The 17,977-nt window shown below is 59.9% G+C and overlaps 1 protein-coding gene across 1 annotated transcript; it reads right to left on the reverse strand.

The window, feature by feature from the left end:
* Positions 1-3,782: 3,782 nt before the first annotated feature.
* On the reverse strand, positions 3,783-17,158 carry FOXK1 (forkhead box K1). The gene is made up of 8 exons (XM_044915290.1): positions 17,028-17,158; positions 15,556-15,748; positions 14,856-15,002; positions 14,033-14,226; positions 11,635-11,801; positions 11,261-11,545; positions 10,195-10,419; positions 3,783-9,614 (listed from the first exon to the last, which is right to left on the reverse strand). The coding sequence occupies exons 1-8, from the start codon at positions 17,156-17,158 to the stop codon at positions 9,349-9,351; spliced, it is 1,608 nt and encodes a 535-aa protein (XP_044771225.1). The 3' UTR covers positions 3,783-9,348.
* Positions 17,159-17,977: the final 819 nt, after the last annotated feature.

Below are 17,977 nucleotides of genomic sequence, written 5' to 3' on the forward strand. Positions count from 1 at the left end.
CTTAGAGAGGGAAAACCAATCTCTAGTCCTTCTGAAAGATGTGTTGGCCTCAGTATTCCTGCCTGCAGACTGTGTGTGTGGTAAATGTGGTTCCAGCCCGAACTGGGCAGGCAGGGTGCACGGGAGGAAGATTTCCAGAGGGGCAGGAGCCTAAGAGGAGCCCAGAGGGTGTCAGAGGTGGGAAGGGGCAGGCAGGGGCGAAAGTCCTGAAGGCAGCAGTGCAGGCCTGCTTCCTGGGGCGCACATGCACCTGAGGGGGGACCTGATGTCTGGCAGCGGGATAAAGAGTGCATGGGGTGGCCTTGGGGGAGAGAGGGAGGTCCTCCGAGGCAGGTAAAGGCCATGAGGACAGGAAGTAGGAAGATTCAGTAACCATTCAGGGCTAGGATTTGTAGGACCCGGAGATGGATTTGGGGACAGGAGAAGGGACAGGGCAACAGCAGGTTTCTGGCTTTCCGCGTGGTACCATTCCCTTGGCACGGGGGCAGGAGGAGTCCCTTTGCTGTGCTAGGGAGTATCTCAGGTTTTGGGGAACAGTGAACAGGGGAGGCCAGGCCCCTGCCCTCGGGAAATTTACAGTCAACAGGTGAACAGTGATCAGATACGCAAACACACACCGCAGCCTAGTAGTGGGAAATGCCATGAAGAGGGGATGAAGAGCAGGTATTGCAGGCAGTCGGGCAGGGTGGTGGGTCAGGAGGGCCTCAGAGGGATAAGCAGTGAGGGGACGCCTGATGCAGGAGAGGGGCGGAGACAGGACGGGCCAACTACTCACCTGCCAGAAACCCAGACTTGGCGGTTTGAGATGCCCTGATGGTACCCAGGAGGCGTGGGGGGCGACGGGTGCCAAGGAGTTAAGAGACGGGAGCTGCAGAGTGATGAGGAGGGGAGCTGGGTCAGGAAGTCTGTTACAGGGGGTCCTTGGGGAAGGCCAGGCACTGCGCATTGGTGATCTCAACGAACCTGTCGGACAACTCCGAGCCGGAGTTTTATTATCACCATTTGAAGGACGATCGGACTGAAGCTAAAACCAGGTAAGGTGCCCGAGGTCCACACCTGTCAGGGGAGAAGCACGCTGAGCCAGCCGCCACGCTGTCCCCTGCCTGCCGCCCCGAGGAATGGCCAGAGCAGTGGGAAGACATCCAGGAGAATGCGGGGTCGCAGAGGTCAAGTCCTGAGAGCCGCTGGGGCTGCCCTGCTAGGGCTGCAGACCTGAAAGGGAGCGGTGAGTCGCAGCTGCTGCTAGGAGGCTGGGGGGGGTAGTGGGGGGGTTGGGGGGGGGGTCCCAGGGCTAGGAGGGGAGGCACCTGGGGGTGGCCCAAGGCGGCCGGCCCCGGCTGGGCTGCGGAAACTAACTGCAGTCGCCTACTGTTGTCACATCGTTAGATGAAGGATGCTGTCGGACAGGACGCACTCTTCCCCGGTACTGAAGGGCGAGGCTGACGAGCAGAGGCGGGGCCCCACCCCGGAATCGCAAGCGCACAGGAGGTTGGGAGTGAGGCTGCCGGTAGCTCGATCACGACCCACGGCTGTGGAGGGAGTTCGCTGGCTCACCTGGGCCGAGGCGCGCACAGCAAATCCACGGCACCTGCGTTGAGACCTACGCCATCTGAGACCTGGGAAGGAGTTCCAACACTAGTTTCGTGGCTTAAAAGGATGTTTATTAAGGTAAGATACATACTAAGTACATAGATTTTGAGTGAACTCCGTGATCCTTCCCACTAATCCGTGGTATGCTGGTAAATGTTTACCTGGCTCACCGGGACGGGGGGCTTGGGGGGGCGAGGGGCTGACCTGTAGCGTTTGATGATTTCCGTGTACAAATACCCCCCAAACGGCAGATTTCAGGCTGCCAACGTGACGTCACTGCACCGCTGGGAGAGCCGCAGAAACCGAACGGACACGAGGGAGGGCAATGACCCAGAGAGCAGAGATAGAGTCAAACGATAGTAAGAGAGGAACCGCGTACTTACCACCTTCATTTTTAATGTAATGTATTTAATTGTAAGTTTGTATCATTAAAATTTGAAGAATGGCTTTAGCAGCTGGCTGCCCAAATTTCTGAAGACGTAGCGAGCCGCTGTGGCAAGCTGACCCCGGCCCAGCCCTCCCTGCTGGTCCCCGGCGCCTCCTCTTATCACCGTGGGTCGGTTCTGCCTGTTAGCGCTTCACACAAATGGGGCCCTGCGGCGTGGAGCCTTCTCTGTGGCTCCTTCCCCGGACACCTGTGAGGACCACAGGGACTTACCAGCGCTCGGCCGTCCCGCTGTCGGTGAACCCTCGGTGTGTGTCCAGCTTCGGCAACCATGGACGTGGCTGGATGTGCAGTCGCTCTGTGGTGCCTCGCTTCGGTACTAGCCCGGCTTCGCTTCTGAGAACACAGTGCGCCAGGACCGTTCTCTCTCCGGACGCACGCACGCCCCAAGCCTCTTCCCAACGGTAACGATACACGACGGTTTCTCACAAAGTTCTCATTTGTGTAAGATGTTATCTTGAGGTCTGATTTTTACTATCTTTCTGTTTATGTTTTAAGTGGGCTCCATGACCAGCGTGGAGCCCATCGTGGGGCTCGAACTCAAGACCCTGAAATCACGACCTGAGCCGAAATCAAGAGTCGGATGCTTAACCGACCGAGCCACCCAGGCGCCCCAATCTCAAGGTCTTACTAGTGAGAAATGGTTGTCTCAGTCAAAACCAAAACTGAAAAAAACTGCGCATTTCAGGAAGATGCTCACTGGCCATCATAGCTCTCGAGACTTACCATCCTCATTCTTGCTTGTTATTTGGCCAAAATCCTCAGACGTCCTGTTACTGGTGCGGGAAGGCTTACCATTAGACTCGTACGGTGTCCGCGGGGTAACGTGAAGGACAGCCGTGTTCACGTGTCTGCTACAGCCGTGGGCTCCTGCAGACCTGGAAAAGGCCAGTGACTGACGCTCCAAGAGGTGACGAGCGACAGGCGCATGGACTAGAGAACCTTGACCAAAGGTGCGTTGTGTGACAAGCACACACTTCTCTGAGAGCCAAGTCCAGCAGAGGCACACTTTTTCGCGCGATGACTTAATCGTAAAGCCGGCGGGCGCCGCAGAGAGGGGGTTTCACCACAGCCGATGTGCCCTGGGCCACGTGATGCACGGAACACTGCGAGACGGGGGCGCCCGTTCTGTGGATGAAGACATGGAGCTTCTTGCAGCCTAAAGCCCCCCCCACCCCCGCCGGACTTTGAATCAAGTCTGACTCCGGCGTCCGGGCAGACCACCTCTGCCTTGCGGCCCTCCGCTTTGCCCTCAGTACCCAGAACAAGCAAGACCTAAGAGACGACATGCACACAGGGGCAGGAAGTCTCATGTGGCCGAGTGCCGGCAGGAGGGACCCCCAGCTGTCCAGGGTCTGCTTCGGGGGGTGCACGGGCGCAGCCACCCGGGGCATCCCCCAGCTGAGCTGTTGGTGCCCAGGAGCGGGGCGAGGCTCCACGGGCCAGGGGCAGAGGGGAGTGGTCTTCCCGTCCCTGGGGCTGCAAACACTCGGATGCAGGGAATTCGCTGAGGCTCGGTGAGGCCAGGAAGTCACGGGCAGCTCCCGTCAATTCGCGCCTTCCCAGGAGTGGGCTACTGAGCACAACGGGAAAACGCGCACCTTCCCCAGCAGCGGCCCCTCAGGTCAGGCGCCCCCTGTCCAGGGAGCGCACGGGGGCTGCGTGTCCGGGCCATCTGCCCATCCACCCGTCTGTCCCCCAGGAGCCACTCCCAAGGACCACACGGAGCCCCAGGCTCATTTCTGTAATATATAATTTTATTTCTGGTTATAGAAACAAATGCTAAGAGGAGAAACCGAACTTCCCCATCCACATACAACAATTTAATAGATAAAAGGACAGTTAAAATAAATGAAAAACAAAAAGTAGAAATTTTTAAACTTTGTTATAGCTTTAAAACATTAATGTCTGATACAATTAGAAATCACATTCAGATCTCAAACTTTTAAAAAAAAGTATGGCTCCTTATTAAAAAAATACTGTATCCCATTTGAAATGAAAACGCAGGCGGGCCCAGCTGCTGTGGGCCTCTCGTCTTTCTGAGGACGGGACTGCTGGCTCCCTGCCACCTGTGGGGCGTCTGGGCCCCCCTGGGCTTCCCGCGGACCGACGTGCACACAGGTGGTGGAAACTGGCAGCACGGCGGGGCCTCCGATCCCATGAGCTAGTTTCCACTGTCTGGGGTACCACTGCTTTTAAAGCACTGATTATCACGTGTACTGCAGAAAATACTTTAGACAGCCGCTGTAAGAAAACACACTCTCACACGCGCGCGCACACACACCCCCCTAACACCCGCCCCCCAAATTATCTTTACAGGAGAATTGCCAGCAAGTAAGGAAAAAAAAAATCTCAGCTCGCGTGGGCCGAGCTGCAGGGCATGGGCTGAACTCGGCGGATCCAGGCGAGAGTCGGGGTCACACTTTTGTCTCTTTCCTCCCTGACCCCCATCCTGAAATACAAACCGAGCCCTGTAAATAAGAATACAGGGTATCCAGAAAGCCTTCCGGAAAGGAAGCTGGGAGGGAAGCAGGGAAGGGCCAAACTTTAAATGTTTGATTTTAAATCCCATTTCTTATGGATTAAAAAAAAAAAAAGAAAAAGATGGGGATTAGTTAACACAGAAACTTAGAGGCTAAGAGCTTAAGAGACCACAAGGCCAGGTGAACATCCTTCACACCCATTGACTTCGTGTGGGAAAACCCACCTCGTAGGCGCAGACCTCGTTCCAGCCCAGCCCGCTCGCTCGGCATTGAGGGGCCAGGTCACCACGCACCTCGTGACTCTGGGAGACAGCTCAGAAGGGCAAGCCCCCTTACTGTGGCTAGGAACCTCCCTCCCGGGCACTTTTACTGTTTCTGACATGGAGTAAACCATCGATAAATAGTGGGATGAATCAAAAGAACAAGATTCCCGAATGCAGGAGGAGCCAGAATTCTTCCAATTGTATTTGACTCTTAAAATAACAGGGTTGGAGCAAAGAAGAGAGAGCCCCCCGGAGACTCTCTGGCCGGTCTGGGACGCCAGTGGGAAACTAGAACCCGCAGGAAGTAGGCTGCGGACACGGCTCTTACACAGCAGGCCCCGTGCAGCAGGCCCGCGGCTGCCCCCCACCCCCGCCTGGATCCCTGCTTCTCCCAAGTGCACCCCAATAACAAGCAGGTGCCAGGACTGGACGAAGTGCTTTGTGGGGTTTCTCCCTAGAGACAGATGCTCCGCTCACTCTTGGCTGAAACGGTGAGCGCCAAAACCAGCAGTTAGGATAACGGAGACACAAGATCCCCAAGTCTCACTAATTCCAAGAAGATTTTCACTTTAGTCCTGTGTAAAAATGCAGGGCAAACGGCAGCGCCTGGTGGTGGGCGGAGCTTCCGTGGAACTTCTGGTCCTGGGTGACATGCAGGAGGGCCCCCTGTCACTAACGGCGGGGCTCTGGCGTCCCAGGGACAAGGCTGTGTCTCAGGGCAGAAGCAGGTGGTCCAGATGGGTCAGACCCATCACTCTGGGTCTCCACGGAGACCCGTTCTCAGGGAAGCGAGAGCACGGACCCAGTGATACGCGAGGCCTTGAGCCAGTCCTCTGCCAGTCCCAGCGAGGAGCAGAAGAGGGACCAGGGGCTCCCCACTGAACCCTCTGGGGTCAGGCTGCCTGAGGCAAAGTGGGGATCCCCGCCCTCCAGCCGTGGCAACACCCCCACCCTGAACTCGTTCCCTCCCAGCTCGAGAATCACGGAATACTCATGTTATCAACCCGGAAAACCCTCCTCATCTTCTCTACTTGGCTTGGTTCTTAAACAAAGAAAAAGAAAAACAGCAACCCTCAAACACGAGCCCGTGGGAGAGTGAAGCTGACAGGCGTGGCCGGGGGCACGCAGACCCCATAACCCCAGGGCTGGCCTCGTGCTGCTCTGCACGGTGGACCCAGCAATGGGTCCTGCCGTCCCCGGAGCGTGGGGCAGGACTAGGGGCTGTTCCGACACCTGCTGAACCTCACGGAGGGATGCAGGCCACGTAACCTTTAGGAATTTACAGAGGAGATGCAAAGGGGACGGTCTGATTCCCCACGGCACTGCACTGGCCCGTCTGAGGCCAGCACGCGGTACTTGGGAGGGCCTCAGCATGGAAGAAGGATGCAGACAGCTCAGGAGGTCCACCCTAGGGCGCCAGGAGCCATGCCTCCGTGGCTTTGTGTGTCCCACACCGCTCCATGCACTGGGCCCTGTGACACCACCGTGACGTCTGGGTACAACCCTCCTCCTTCCAACACGATACCAGACTATACCTGGTGCGAAACGCACACTACTGAAAAGGAGTTACTTGTGTGACTTCCTTCCTGTGCGGAGAGGGTGTTTTCCTGTCTCTGGTGCTGGTAAACGTGGCGACCGGTCAAGCAGGACACTGAGAAGAGGAACCTGGTACCACCGGGTGCAGAGGGCCTGCGTGCCCTGGGTCACGGCGCAGGAGGAGGTGGGCCCGTCCCAAAGCCGCATACCTTTGGCCTGGCTGCCCTCTCCACACACACTCGAGCCCCTGGGAGATCAAAGAGAAGGTCCTCGGACCCCTGAGGCCATGGTGACCCCAGCACCATGCCAGAATTGACCTATTTCCACTTCTGCCGATCTTGGCTGGGGTTGGCCCGCCCTCTACAACCCACGCTTGCGGTGGGTCACAGGCAGGCCAGATTCAGAGGGCCGCAGTCCTCGGGTCACGTCTGGCCTGGTGCCCTTGCTTCCCAGCTGGTGGAGACCATCCCTTGGTCGGCTCTGAGAGCACAGACCGCTGTGCTGTAAGGTGCGTCTCCTTGAGGCGCGGGCTGCCCTGGGCCTTCGGCTACCGTCCCAGGACGTGTGCCGGCAGGGGCCAGGCCTGCTGTCTGGTCAGATGACCAGAAACCCATCCAGAAGCTCACTGTCTGTGAACCCCGAGGGGCCGTTCCCCCAAGGCCCAGCCTGAGCTGACCCCACAGGGTCTCCTTCTCGGTCCCAGCAGGAGCGGAAAAGGCGCGAGCTCTCCACGTGGCAGAATACCACCACCAACGTTCTGACCCCTCTGCGCTCCCTCCTCATGGAACCACTGCCCGAATAGAGAGCGATCATCACCAAAAAGGAGCAGAAACCAAAACGTCTCAAAAGCTGGGAGAGCAAAGGGTCAGGGCCAGACTGACCCGATGAGGCAAAGGCTTGACGCGTGTCCGTGGGCGACCGTCCCGTGTTCTCTGTAGATGGTGCCAGCAAACCCGGGCAACCCCCCTCACAAGGACCCTGTAAACGATGACCACGGCGGCGGAGAAGCAGTAGGTGAGCCGGAGGCAGGCCCTGGGGTCAGACCCTCAAAGGTTAGGCCCGCGGCAAGGAGGTGAACTGCCATGTGCATCGTGCCACGGCCTCCGCCCGACCCGCGTGCCCTCTCAAACACACCAGACTCTGTAAAAGACAAAGTTTATAAAGCAACAGAAAATGTCGATGCGGAACAGAGCGTGACTTCTCATCACCGAGGACGGCACACCCGGCCAATTCCATCCCGACGTCACTGAAGGCAACAGGTGTGGATTTCACAAAAGAGCTTTTTTCCCACTTAAAGGTTGGTGCCATAGAAAACGACTGGCTTGGGGCTTGAGGGACGCCAGGACAGGCGTCACCCCGGGCCAGGCAGGAGGATGCTCTGCACGTGGCCCCGGCAACGGGCAAATGTGGCAGCGAGACAGCTCGTCACACCCACCCTGGCCACCGACGAGCCCTGCCGTCGGGCACGGCACGCTTGGCACACAAGGCAATCTCGCCCGAACAGCCTCGAGATTGTGTTCCCCGGTTTCCCTCTCGTTCTGAGCCAGTACCTGACGTGGCCCGCGAGGCCTCCTTCTCTCGGCGGCTTTCCAGGGGCCGCACGCTCTTGGGGCAGGAGGGGCAGGCAGCTTTGCTGAGGGGAGACTAATGCCGAGGACAGGCTACTTCCAGGAAGAAAAACTGTCCCCGCTGGACTTCTGTGCGGGGCCTGGGGCTGCTGTGCCGGGTGGGGTCCAGTGCCGAGGTGGCCAGCCCAGTTTAAAGTCACTCTTCACAGACGCGCTTAACATTTCCTGAGAACGTTCTCCACGGGGAGCTGGAGAACTATAATCTGGATCCCGAACTGGGCTATAAATGTGGCAGCGCGGGCTCACCTCCTGTCCGGTGACAGCTCCAGGCAGCAGGGGCGTCTGCAAGGGCAGGGGTTCCTCCCAGGGGAGCTGGTGCCACTCGTCGGCTCGAGGGCAAGACCGACGGAGTCCGCAAGAGCCGAGCGCAGGGGCGGTGCGGCCACCGCTCGTGGCCCCAGAGCGGCAGACGCAGGAGGCGGCGGGACGCACAGCAGGAGGTACGTGTCGGCAGGAAAGCGAGTGGGACTCGGTGACAGTGGTGGTGGGAGAGGCCCATGCCAGCGCTGTGCGTCCCACGGCGTCCAGGCGCTGGGGCCTCAGGCCCCTCAGAGGACGCAGGGCTCACGGATTCCTGGCTTCGGAGCCTCTGGACGAGGGCCGCCGGCTCCTCACCCAGACAACTCTCTGCCCCCAAAGCCAATCCAGGCGCCGTCGATCTTTCTTGAAGTTAGCAGACAGAACGGCAGCGGCGACTCCCCACGGGATTAATGCCGGTCCGCAGCCCAGACCCACAGCCACTGTTCACAGATGCGGACCTCACAAACACAAGCTTCCTTCTGCGTTTACCTCAGATTTTAAGCCTCAATTCGTTTCAACAAGACAAGAAGTATCTGGAGTCCAAAGCCAAACCAGAGCCCCCTCCCCCCGATTAATGCCAAGACTTTCTAGGTCACTATTTTAGGGCGAAAAGCCCACAACAGTCTGAGCTTTGACAGGTCCTGCCTCTCTCCGGCCTCCTCCCACTCGGCCAATGGGCCTTATGCCCGCCGGCCCCTCCCGTGCAGGCCTCTGTCCGTCCTCAAGGCTGAAGGCTGCTCTGGAAGCCTCGCCTCTGCACGTGGCCGGGTCGGCCCGTGATCCAGCCCTCGACCACAGGCCTGGGAGAGAAAACGGTGTGAGGGAGAAGGAAAATAAAAACAAGCATTCCCGAATCGTACAATCAGCTGTCTGAACTTGTTTATGTGTTTTGTTTTAAACCACAGCAGGGGCAGGAGACAGAACAAGGAGGACGAGCGTGTCCGGGTGCAGGCGGGTGGAGGCCGCCCTGTCCGCTCGGCACGTGCGCAGGTCAGCGTGGAGCCTCCGCGTCACGGTCCACAGGCGGCAGGAGGCCGGCGGTCAGGGCCCGGCTCCAGAATCCCTTTTGGCGAGCATCCCACTCGGACGACATGCAGGTGACTTCACTCCCCGGTTCCAGGTCCCTGCGGGCCGGCGGCCGCGATCACGCCGGCCTGCGCCGTCACAGTCCCACTGGGCTCCTCCACGCGTGACCTTTTGACCTCGGGCTCCCCGGTGGAAGAGGCAGAGGTGGCAGCGGTGGCCGGGGTCGCTGGGGTGGCGGCCGCTGCTGCCGGCTCCTCGGGCCCCACCTCGCACACCCGTGTGACCACCACTGGCGTGGACGAACTAGCCTGGGCCGCCAGGAGCTGCAGGGGGCTCGTGAGGGCTAGGAGTGGAGGAAAAAAATATCTGCGTTGGGATCGGGTGAGGACCAGCGCGGACGTGCTCTGAGCACGCGCGCTCACTGCGCGAGGCCAGGTAGGCCACAGCGGACCCTGGCTCCCAGCACGCCTGGCCCCTGGGTGCCCGCCCCCCGTGTACCGGGACCTCCTCTGCTGCAGCCGTTCACACCCCTGCAGACAGCCAGGGCTCCTGCCCTCACCTCCAGCAGGTGCTTAACACGGGCCGCCTGCCCTGAACCACCCCACGCACACTGAACACCCCCGCCACCCTCCCGGCAGCCGCACCCCTGCTCCGTGCGCGCCCACCCTCCCTGCCCACCTCCAACTGCTTCCCTTCCTCCCTTTCCTCCGACCTCCCGTCTGACCCAGCGGGGCACGAGCGCTGTGACGTGGCCATCTCCCTCCGCGGCAGGGCTCGGGCCCCGGCCTGACCCCACTGCCCGCGGGGCGCAGATGCTCAATAAGCGGGCCACAGCGAGGGGACCACCGGGTTGAGTGGACACACCATGGGCACCACGGGCGGAAGGGCGGGGCTGAGCCGAGCAGGTGTGGACAGGACCTCACCGTAAGTGCTGCCGGCTAAACTGTTCGTGGGGACCGCGTGCTTCCCGTTCTGAGTGACGGCCCGGACAGGGAGGTGGTGCTGCCCGAGGGTCACCGGTGTGGCTGGCTGCAGGATGGTGACCGTGTGTCCGGGGACGCCCGGGGCCATCTGGCTGGCCACGGTCTGGATGACGCGGCTGGCGGCGGGGATGGTGGCGAACGCGATGGTGGGCTTCTCTTCCAGGCCTGCAGGGAGAAGGCGTGTCAGAGCCCGTCCGCCTGTCGGGGCGGCCCGCCCTCTTTGTGCTCAGCAGGAAGTCTGTTTATGGGGGGAACGGACCGCGGTTTTGAAGCATCGACTATTCTCAAAAGAAACATCCCACCAATGAAACACATTCCAAACAAGAAAAAAACGATTACTAGGGTTTTAGAAAAACATCTAAGTACCTTGAACTTTAACCAACCCAAACGTAATCGGAGAAAGAAAACATTATTTGGAATGAAAAGATCGGCACTTGGAACCATGGTCTTCTTTCTCCAAAATGCTTCGTCATCGTGACGCTATGAACGGGCTGCCGGGGCCAGCAGATGGAGGCCCGTGAGCCCAGGAGACCGTGTGCGGCTCAAGGGCTCCCGCCGGGGCTCCCGCCGTATTGGCTGCATTTTCAGTATTGACCCCATGACCCCCTGGGCCCGAGACGCCCAACGTAGGAATCTGCGGCGACTTTTTATTTTACGTGACTTTTAAGGACTCCCGGCTGGAGGTTCCAGAGCAATCACCCTCCAGACCACAACTTCAAGCCCGTGACGCAGGGCTGTCACCTCGGGGGCCGCGCACCTGGAGGCGCCACCACCCAAGGAGGGCACGCTTTGGATGACGATTGGTGAGGATTTAAAAGGACATGCACCCCAAAAAAGCAAGTAGCAGGGAGGAAAGGCGGCAGCCTGAGAACCATCGGCCCCCAGAGACGGCCTGTGGCCCCAGCACGTGGGCGCTGCCGCCCCGTGGCCCAGGCTGCCGGGCTCCATCCTGGAGACCAAGGACGGCCGTACCCATCCCAGCCCGGTGAGCGCACGACCGCGTTACCTCTGGCCTCGCCGCCCAGGTCCAGCACGGCTGTGCCCGCCGCCTCGTGGGCGCCCCCTGCCGAGGCCTGGCTGGCAAGGATGTACCCGTTGGCGGAGCTGGCGGAGGTGGTGACCACCCTGAGCATGGTGACGGGGGGAGCCTGCTGCACCACGTGGATCGCGTGGCCTGAGGGCGGCTGTGCCGTCACTAGAGATGCTGGCATGTAGGCGACGGGCTTGGCCACCAGGCTGGGCGGCCGGGGAGGCACGGCCATGATCACCGGCTGGGCGCTGACCGGAGAGCCTGCACGAGAAGGAGCGCGACCTCTAAGGCCCGCGGGCACGCGAGGCTCCGCTCTGCCACGCCAGGAGGAGGGACAAGAGCATTCTTACCAGGTGCGCTTTGGGAATACCGATACTCTGGAACAGAAGCTAGCTTTGACCCAAAGTCAGGGTCGTGTGGAATGGGTGAGCCCTCTCGAGACAGGCACTCTGGGGTCTGCAGGCCACTAGAACGAGGGGACATTAGCCCAGGGTGAGTGGGTGAAGCTGGAGCACTCCTGCGGAAGGAACAAGAGAAGGACCATGGTAGTGAGCACACAAGGTCAAACGAAAGTGGTGTTTCGCAGAACACAAACATGCCAACATCCACGCCACACGGCACCTCATCAGCCTTTCCTGGTGCTTCTCTGTCCTCGTGAGGTGTTTCCACCACTAACATAACATTCTGCGGTGGCAACGAGCTACCCGATAGGACGCTGCGTTATCTTCCCAGAGCACTTACTTCCTGAAGGGGACCAGCCGGTCCTCCACGAAAGCGTTAAAGACATAGGCTTTGGTGGGATGGGCGCGAATTTCCCACCAGGACAGGCCCACGGCCGAAGGAGCACATCGGCTTTGGGCGCCCGGCTATTCGGCTTGCATGGCTAATAGTCCGGGGAAGGCTGCTCCCTCCGTCACCGTTCGCCTAGGTTCTAAAACAGAGCACTGTGGTCCAGCTCGTGCCCTGCTGGGGCTGGCCGGGGGCCGGCTGCGCAGCGTGGGGACGCACGGTCCCGCGAACAGAATCCCAGGGTCAACGCAAACTCTCCAAGGCAGGACGCTGGGGCTGCCTAGGGGCAGCAGTCTTCGCTCTGCATTTACGTCAGCCACAGTAAACACCGTCTGCCTCTCCAGACACGGGGTGCTGTGGGCGCCCTGGTCTCCTCGGGCACAGACCTGGCACCCTCCCCCGGCCCCTGCCCTCAAGCCCTCCTGCTTCTCCCACCTCTCGGCTGGCTCGTCTGCCTCCCACCCAGGTCCCTCCCAGCCCCCAAGCCTATGACAGCCTTCCTTCTGACCTCAGGAGCCCAAACTCCTGGCAGACCCTCTTTAACTCTGCACCAAATCTGCCCTGCTGCTACCTGCCTCCCACCCAACACAAACACACCCACTGCCTCCCTCCTAAAAAAATCCAGGTTCTGCAGCCATGAGAGTCCCTCCCTCTCCTTAAGACACAGCTCACACAGCTTCCTCCTGGGCCCAAGAATTTCCTGCCTGCCACTATGCAGATTCACGAGATTGTGTCCCTCACTCCCAGAGTGACCGTGAAGACGGGCCCACCTCATCGTCCTCCAGAGACACCCCTTATCAGGGCTCCCTGGGCAGCGCTGGGTGCACAGAGCCAGCCCCGGAACTGCTCCCCTAGCCGGCCGACAGGCTGATCTAACAAGTGCAATGTCGTGGCGGTCACTGTTACAGGTGGGACTGTGTCCCCAGAAGTCACCCGTGCCTCACAAGGGGACCTTGGAGTCGGTAGGATGGTCCCTAACCCAGTGACCGATGTCCTCAAAGGGGCAATCGAGACACCGACATGCTCGGGGAGAATGGCAGGGGAGATGAAGGCAGAGGTCAGGGAGCTGCCTGCACGAGCCCAGGGGCGCCGGAGAGGCCTGGGGCAGACGCCCTTACGCCTTGGAGGTGCGCACCCCGCCGCCACCGTGACCTCTGGCCGCACCAGCGTGAGAGAGGTGCGGCCGGCCGCCAGGCCTGTAGGCCCCCACTGCAGCCCTAGCAAACTCAGCTACTCTAGCAACATTTCTCTCCAAGCCCTATTCAAGCAGTGTGGTGTTCTGGAAACCCTGAGCTCAGCTGAAACGTTCTGAATTCCTACCTTACCAGCACGACCGTCACCTCTGTTCCAACTTCTACTTTGGCTACGGCACCGAGAACCACCGCAGACCCTGTACCAGACATTTCTGGATGTCTGAGCAGCCTTTCACGGAATCACATTTGCTACACGACGAGGTGGAAAGCACCAGGTGCCAACGGAGAGCATCTGCTCTCTCTTGCCCCATGCTTTGCCTGGACTGGTGGCCTTGGGAAGACCTCTGGGCCTGTCCACGTGCAGCTCGGCCCGATGGACCGGGTTGGCCGCGCGCACACGGAGCGGGAGGGGCCCCGACCAGAGGGCAGACGGCGGCCACATCCCGACGTCGGCTTCATTAATTGACAGCGTGCTTGAGCTCGACCAGACCTGCTCGGTCGGTCCCCCTGCCAGCTTCCACAGAACCCTGCAGGCCCCTTCCACTCCTCTCTGGTTTTAGGGTCTGTTCCCACTACCGCCTGTGTCTCGGCTTCTGAGAACGGACACGTCCGAGGCGCAGCCAGTGGTCCGCCTACTAACTTTACTGTCCTGACATCGTCTCGCTCAAAAACACAAAGGTGACACGTTTACAGTGCCAAAGACTCCCGTGAATGCGGACGTGTGGGGGAGCCAGGATGCTGACCGAGGAGCAGAGCAGGGGCTTACCTGGACGACAGAGGCCCGAACGGGGTGCGGAAACAGGAGACGCCCCTCTGCCTCCGTTTTCGGAATGCCTGTTCCACGAGCTTCGCTTCTGAGGCAGGGTCTATTCGCCAAAAAGACCCCTTCCCGGGCTCCTCCTGGGAACGAGGGACTTTAATAAAGTAACGGTTCAAAGAGAGGTTGTGTCGGATTGAATTCTGTGGGCAAGAAGAGATACTCGTCAGTTAGCAAGTCAGAAAACAAACTGCATCTGAACGTTAACAGACATGAGACCAGAGGTGATGGGACAGCCCAGCATTCGCGCTGGCAAGGGCGCTCCAGGGGGTGTCAAGGTCACTGGATTCTACCAGGAAGTACAAAGGCACAGTGGTGGCTTTTCCTAACAAAATCCAGCACAGCGTTCCTTGTAGAAAAAGTGAAACAGAAAGACAAGCCATGGCCTAGGAGTATGTGGGTCAGAACTCGTACTAAGTCAACTGGCCAGAGGAAAAGAGCAACCATGGGGAGAACATCCCAGAACAAGCGTGACACGAGGTCTGATGGTCCTGGTACATGTGCATGGTCCATTTCCAACACAGCGCAGGATCGGAAGGCACGGTAAGTGTGAAAACACTGCAAGGTGTAGGAACTAACCTCCCTTCTCTGGACGTCGGAGGGGAGAAGGCTATTTGGACACCCTGGGGCCAGTCGCTGAGTTCAGATGCGCCACAGGCCATCAGCGGAGACATCCCTGGACCACTCTGTCCCACAGAAAATGACCTGCCCGTTGACTCTCTTGTTCCGCCACAGTGGGCTGGGCACCCGTCTTCCCGGGCTCGGGCCTCACCTGCCAGCCTTTCTCAGCCGTCCGGTAGTAAGGGTGATGCTTGGTGATGTGGGCGTAGATCCCGCTTAGTGTTAGCTGCCTGTCCGGTGCGGACGAGATGGCCTGCACGATCAGCTGAGCGTACGAGTACGGCGGCTTCGACTCATCCTGAGGACAAAGGCAGCACGCCGTTAGCCCCGGCAGGCTTTGCAAGCCCCACCAGCCGTGTACCCCGCTCCTGCAGAGGGCCCCAGCGATCAGGACAGAGGGCAGCGGCGTGCCCACCGAACTCAGTCCCAGGGACCGCCACCCGTCTCGCCAATGTGCGTGCACTCAACGAGGGATAGCCATTCCGGCCCCAGGTTTTCATCATAATTTAGTTCTGAAATTTCTCACTTCCTCTGCAAATTGACTTGAAGACAAGTATCAGAGGAGCGTGAACTAAGATACGAAAGCTGTAAGGAAAAACCCTGAAACCGTCCTGTCCCCCACGCACGGGATGAGGACAGACCACGGAGGAGGTGCAGAGCGGGAAAGGGCAGTGTCCCCGGGGCCTAAGGGCGACGTGAGTGAAGGAGCAAAGTGCGCTCTCCGGCGGAGGGCCGCCGTCCGGCCCCTGAGCGCGGCCCCTCGTCACGCCAGCACCCGCAAGCCCGCCGCGCCCACTGGAGCAGCCCTGTGTGTGCCCATGCTCTGCCACGTGCGCCGTGAGGCCTGGCACCTTAGGGCTGTCGCCCCCGGACGTGTCTGTCTGCTGCTCCGAGGCGGCCTTCGCGGCAAACTCTGCGGCCAGCTGCAGGTCCGAGGTCACGTTCTGAACAAAGCGGTAGCCGGATGACCCGGCGCCACGTGGACTGGCCGGGCAGGAGTTGGGAACACTGCGGAGAGAAACGACACGTCCTGAGTTCATGACCCTGAAAAGGAGAACCTGACGTCACAGGATGTCAGGACCTCGCTGGGCGATGCTGGGCGATGCAGGGTCACAGGGAAATCCGACCCCTTTCCTCTGTGTGTTGTCATGATGCCACATCTCGCCACCGATCAAGGACGGACCGAGTGCAACCAGAGAACAGCTGGTGTCCACGCGTGGCCGGTGTGATGTGTGGTATCTAGCAGCGGTTTCTGCTCGCAGTGGGAGCTGTGGGTCCTGAGAACCAGGTTTACACAGCAGCCACCCAGTGGGCCCCGCTCCCCACCGCACACAGCCTGGGCCCAAAGGGCACCACCCGCAAGGCAGGCGGGGCTGAGCGTGCTCACTGTCCACACGAGGGCGCCGTGGGCCAAGGCTGGGAAGACAGGCCCGAGAGAGGGCTCGAGGACCTCTGGGACGGGCCCTCGGCTTCGGCCTCTGTGGCCCACACCGGCTGCCTCTCTCCGGGGCTGCCTTGCCAATCGGAGGTGGGAAACTGCGGCCAAATATACAGGCCAGACACACCCATGGCTCAAGCGGGTCCTGAGCACACACTGGCCGGTGCCGGGGTGCAGGGTCCCTGGCCCGCTTCCTGCTGGAGCTCACTTGGCCCAGCTCAGCGGCGACAGGCGTGGTACAGCGCCTGCTATTAACAAGATGGACTTTGGTCATCAAACGACAATGAAATTCTGATTCTGAAAACTAATTCTATTACAAAATATTCAGAGGAAACCAACGCAAACACTAGAGGTAACAAGCCCAGTAAAAGGTGCCCCTGCTGGGAGCTGACCGGAGCCGAGATGGCCAGCCTCACGCGGACCACAGGCGCCCCTCCCCCCACCGACCCCGGCCTGCGGAGCAGGGACAAGGCCACTTCGCCCTGCCTCCCTAAAGTCACAGAGGACCCAGGCCTCTGCCCTCAGGAGAGCTCCCCAAGGCCAGCACCCCACCAGGAACCATCCAGAAGGCCCCAGGTTTCCGAACACGCCCCACATGCTCTTGCATCCTCCCCTCTGTCCCTCTATGGAGCCACCCGGGTGCCCGGGGTTTTGAGGGCTCCACTGGATTCCCCAGATATGGCAGAGACAGGAGTGAACAGAGCCTGTGATCAACAATATAAACAGGCTTGGTAAAGGCAGGAAACAGTAATAAAAACAGCTTTTTCTTAACTTTATTTGGAACCAAATATACAAAACCCAAGCTTATAACATTAGGGCGGGACCGGCAGAACATTCACACACTCAGAAACAGGCTTCTCACATGCAGCCATTTGGGAACCAAACGCCACCAACACGCGCGCGGCCTGAAGCTGTGATTCAAAGGTCACGTGGCCCCAAAGTGAGGAGCGTGTCCCGAAGATTCTCTGCACTGTGTTCTGCCCGACGGTGCTGAAGCGCAGGACGCCCTGGTGCATCGCGGCCCTGTCAGCCCGCTCGGTTCCCACACACCCCACACCCGCTGCGCGTCACACCACAAGGGACGAGAACCGTCACTTCCGGAGACAGAGTCACATCCGACCAGGGGGCAGGTGGCTTCCTGACCTTGCCTGACACTGACCAGGCGCCCTTACCAGTGGCAAGGACACACGCGACTTCTGGGCTTAGACACACGGGGCCGTTCTGCCTGCCACAGGTCACTATTCTGCAGAAGAGTGCAGAAAATTTACCTCTAAATCTCAGAGGTAAAACCCAGAGAAAACGCTGCCATTCACCAAAGAATGATTTCCAACGGGAATAATCCACCGGGGAGCGCGCGCGGGGGCTACTGAGTGGCTCATGCCGGCAAGCGCTTGCAGGGAAGCTCGGTGGGGACGGAGCGCAGCTGGTCACCGGCCGGGACCCCAGAGCTGCCCAGCAGGCCCACCCAGGAGAACGTGTGTTTGTGCGCACAGCCTTTCTGGCCTCGGAGCAGCGAGCTTCCCCATGAGCCCCACTCCGCTGTCCCTGCAGGCCGGTCTGTGCTGGGAGGGCTGTTCCCGGCACCTGGCTGCCCTGATGTCGCACCGCCATCTGAAGAGAAGGACGAAAGGAGATGCCACGTGAGCTCAGTCCAAGATGGGCCTCAGGGTCAGGTGTGAGATGGGGGGCCGGGGGCCCTGGGGCTCAGCAAGGCTCCCACCCTGGGGAAACCCACCAAGACACTCAGCGTCCCATAGCAGAGCTGTACCCTACTCGACTGAAAATCTCCCTCCCTGCTTGCAAAAGCTGGAAAAAAGCTTTTTGGCTTTTGGAGT

This window comes from Neomonachus schauinslandi, chromosome 5 (assembly GCF_002201575.2).
Source record: "Neomonachus schauinslandi chromosome 5, ASM220157v2, whole genome shotgun sequence".
Lineage (NCBI taxonomy): Eukaryota > Metazoa > Chordata > Mammalia > Carnivora > Phocidae > Neomonachus > Neomonachus schauinslandi.

Coding starts and splice junctions, on each gene's coding strand:
- FOXK1 (XM_044915290.1), bottom strand. CDS start 17,158: ATGCACCAGGGCGTCCTGCGCTTCAGCACCGTCGGGCAGAACACAGTG. Junction 15,749..17,027: donor GCCGCGCGCGTGTTGGTGGC/GTTTGGTTCCCA, acceptor TCTCCTTTTCAG/GGTCATGAACTCAGGACGTG. Junction 14,227..14,855: donor CGGCTGAGAAAGGCTGGCAG/GTGAGGCCCGAG, acceptor TCTTGCCCACAG/AATTCAATCCGACACAACCT.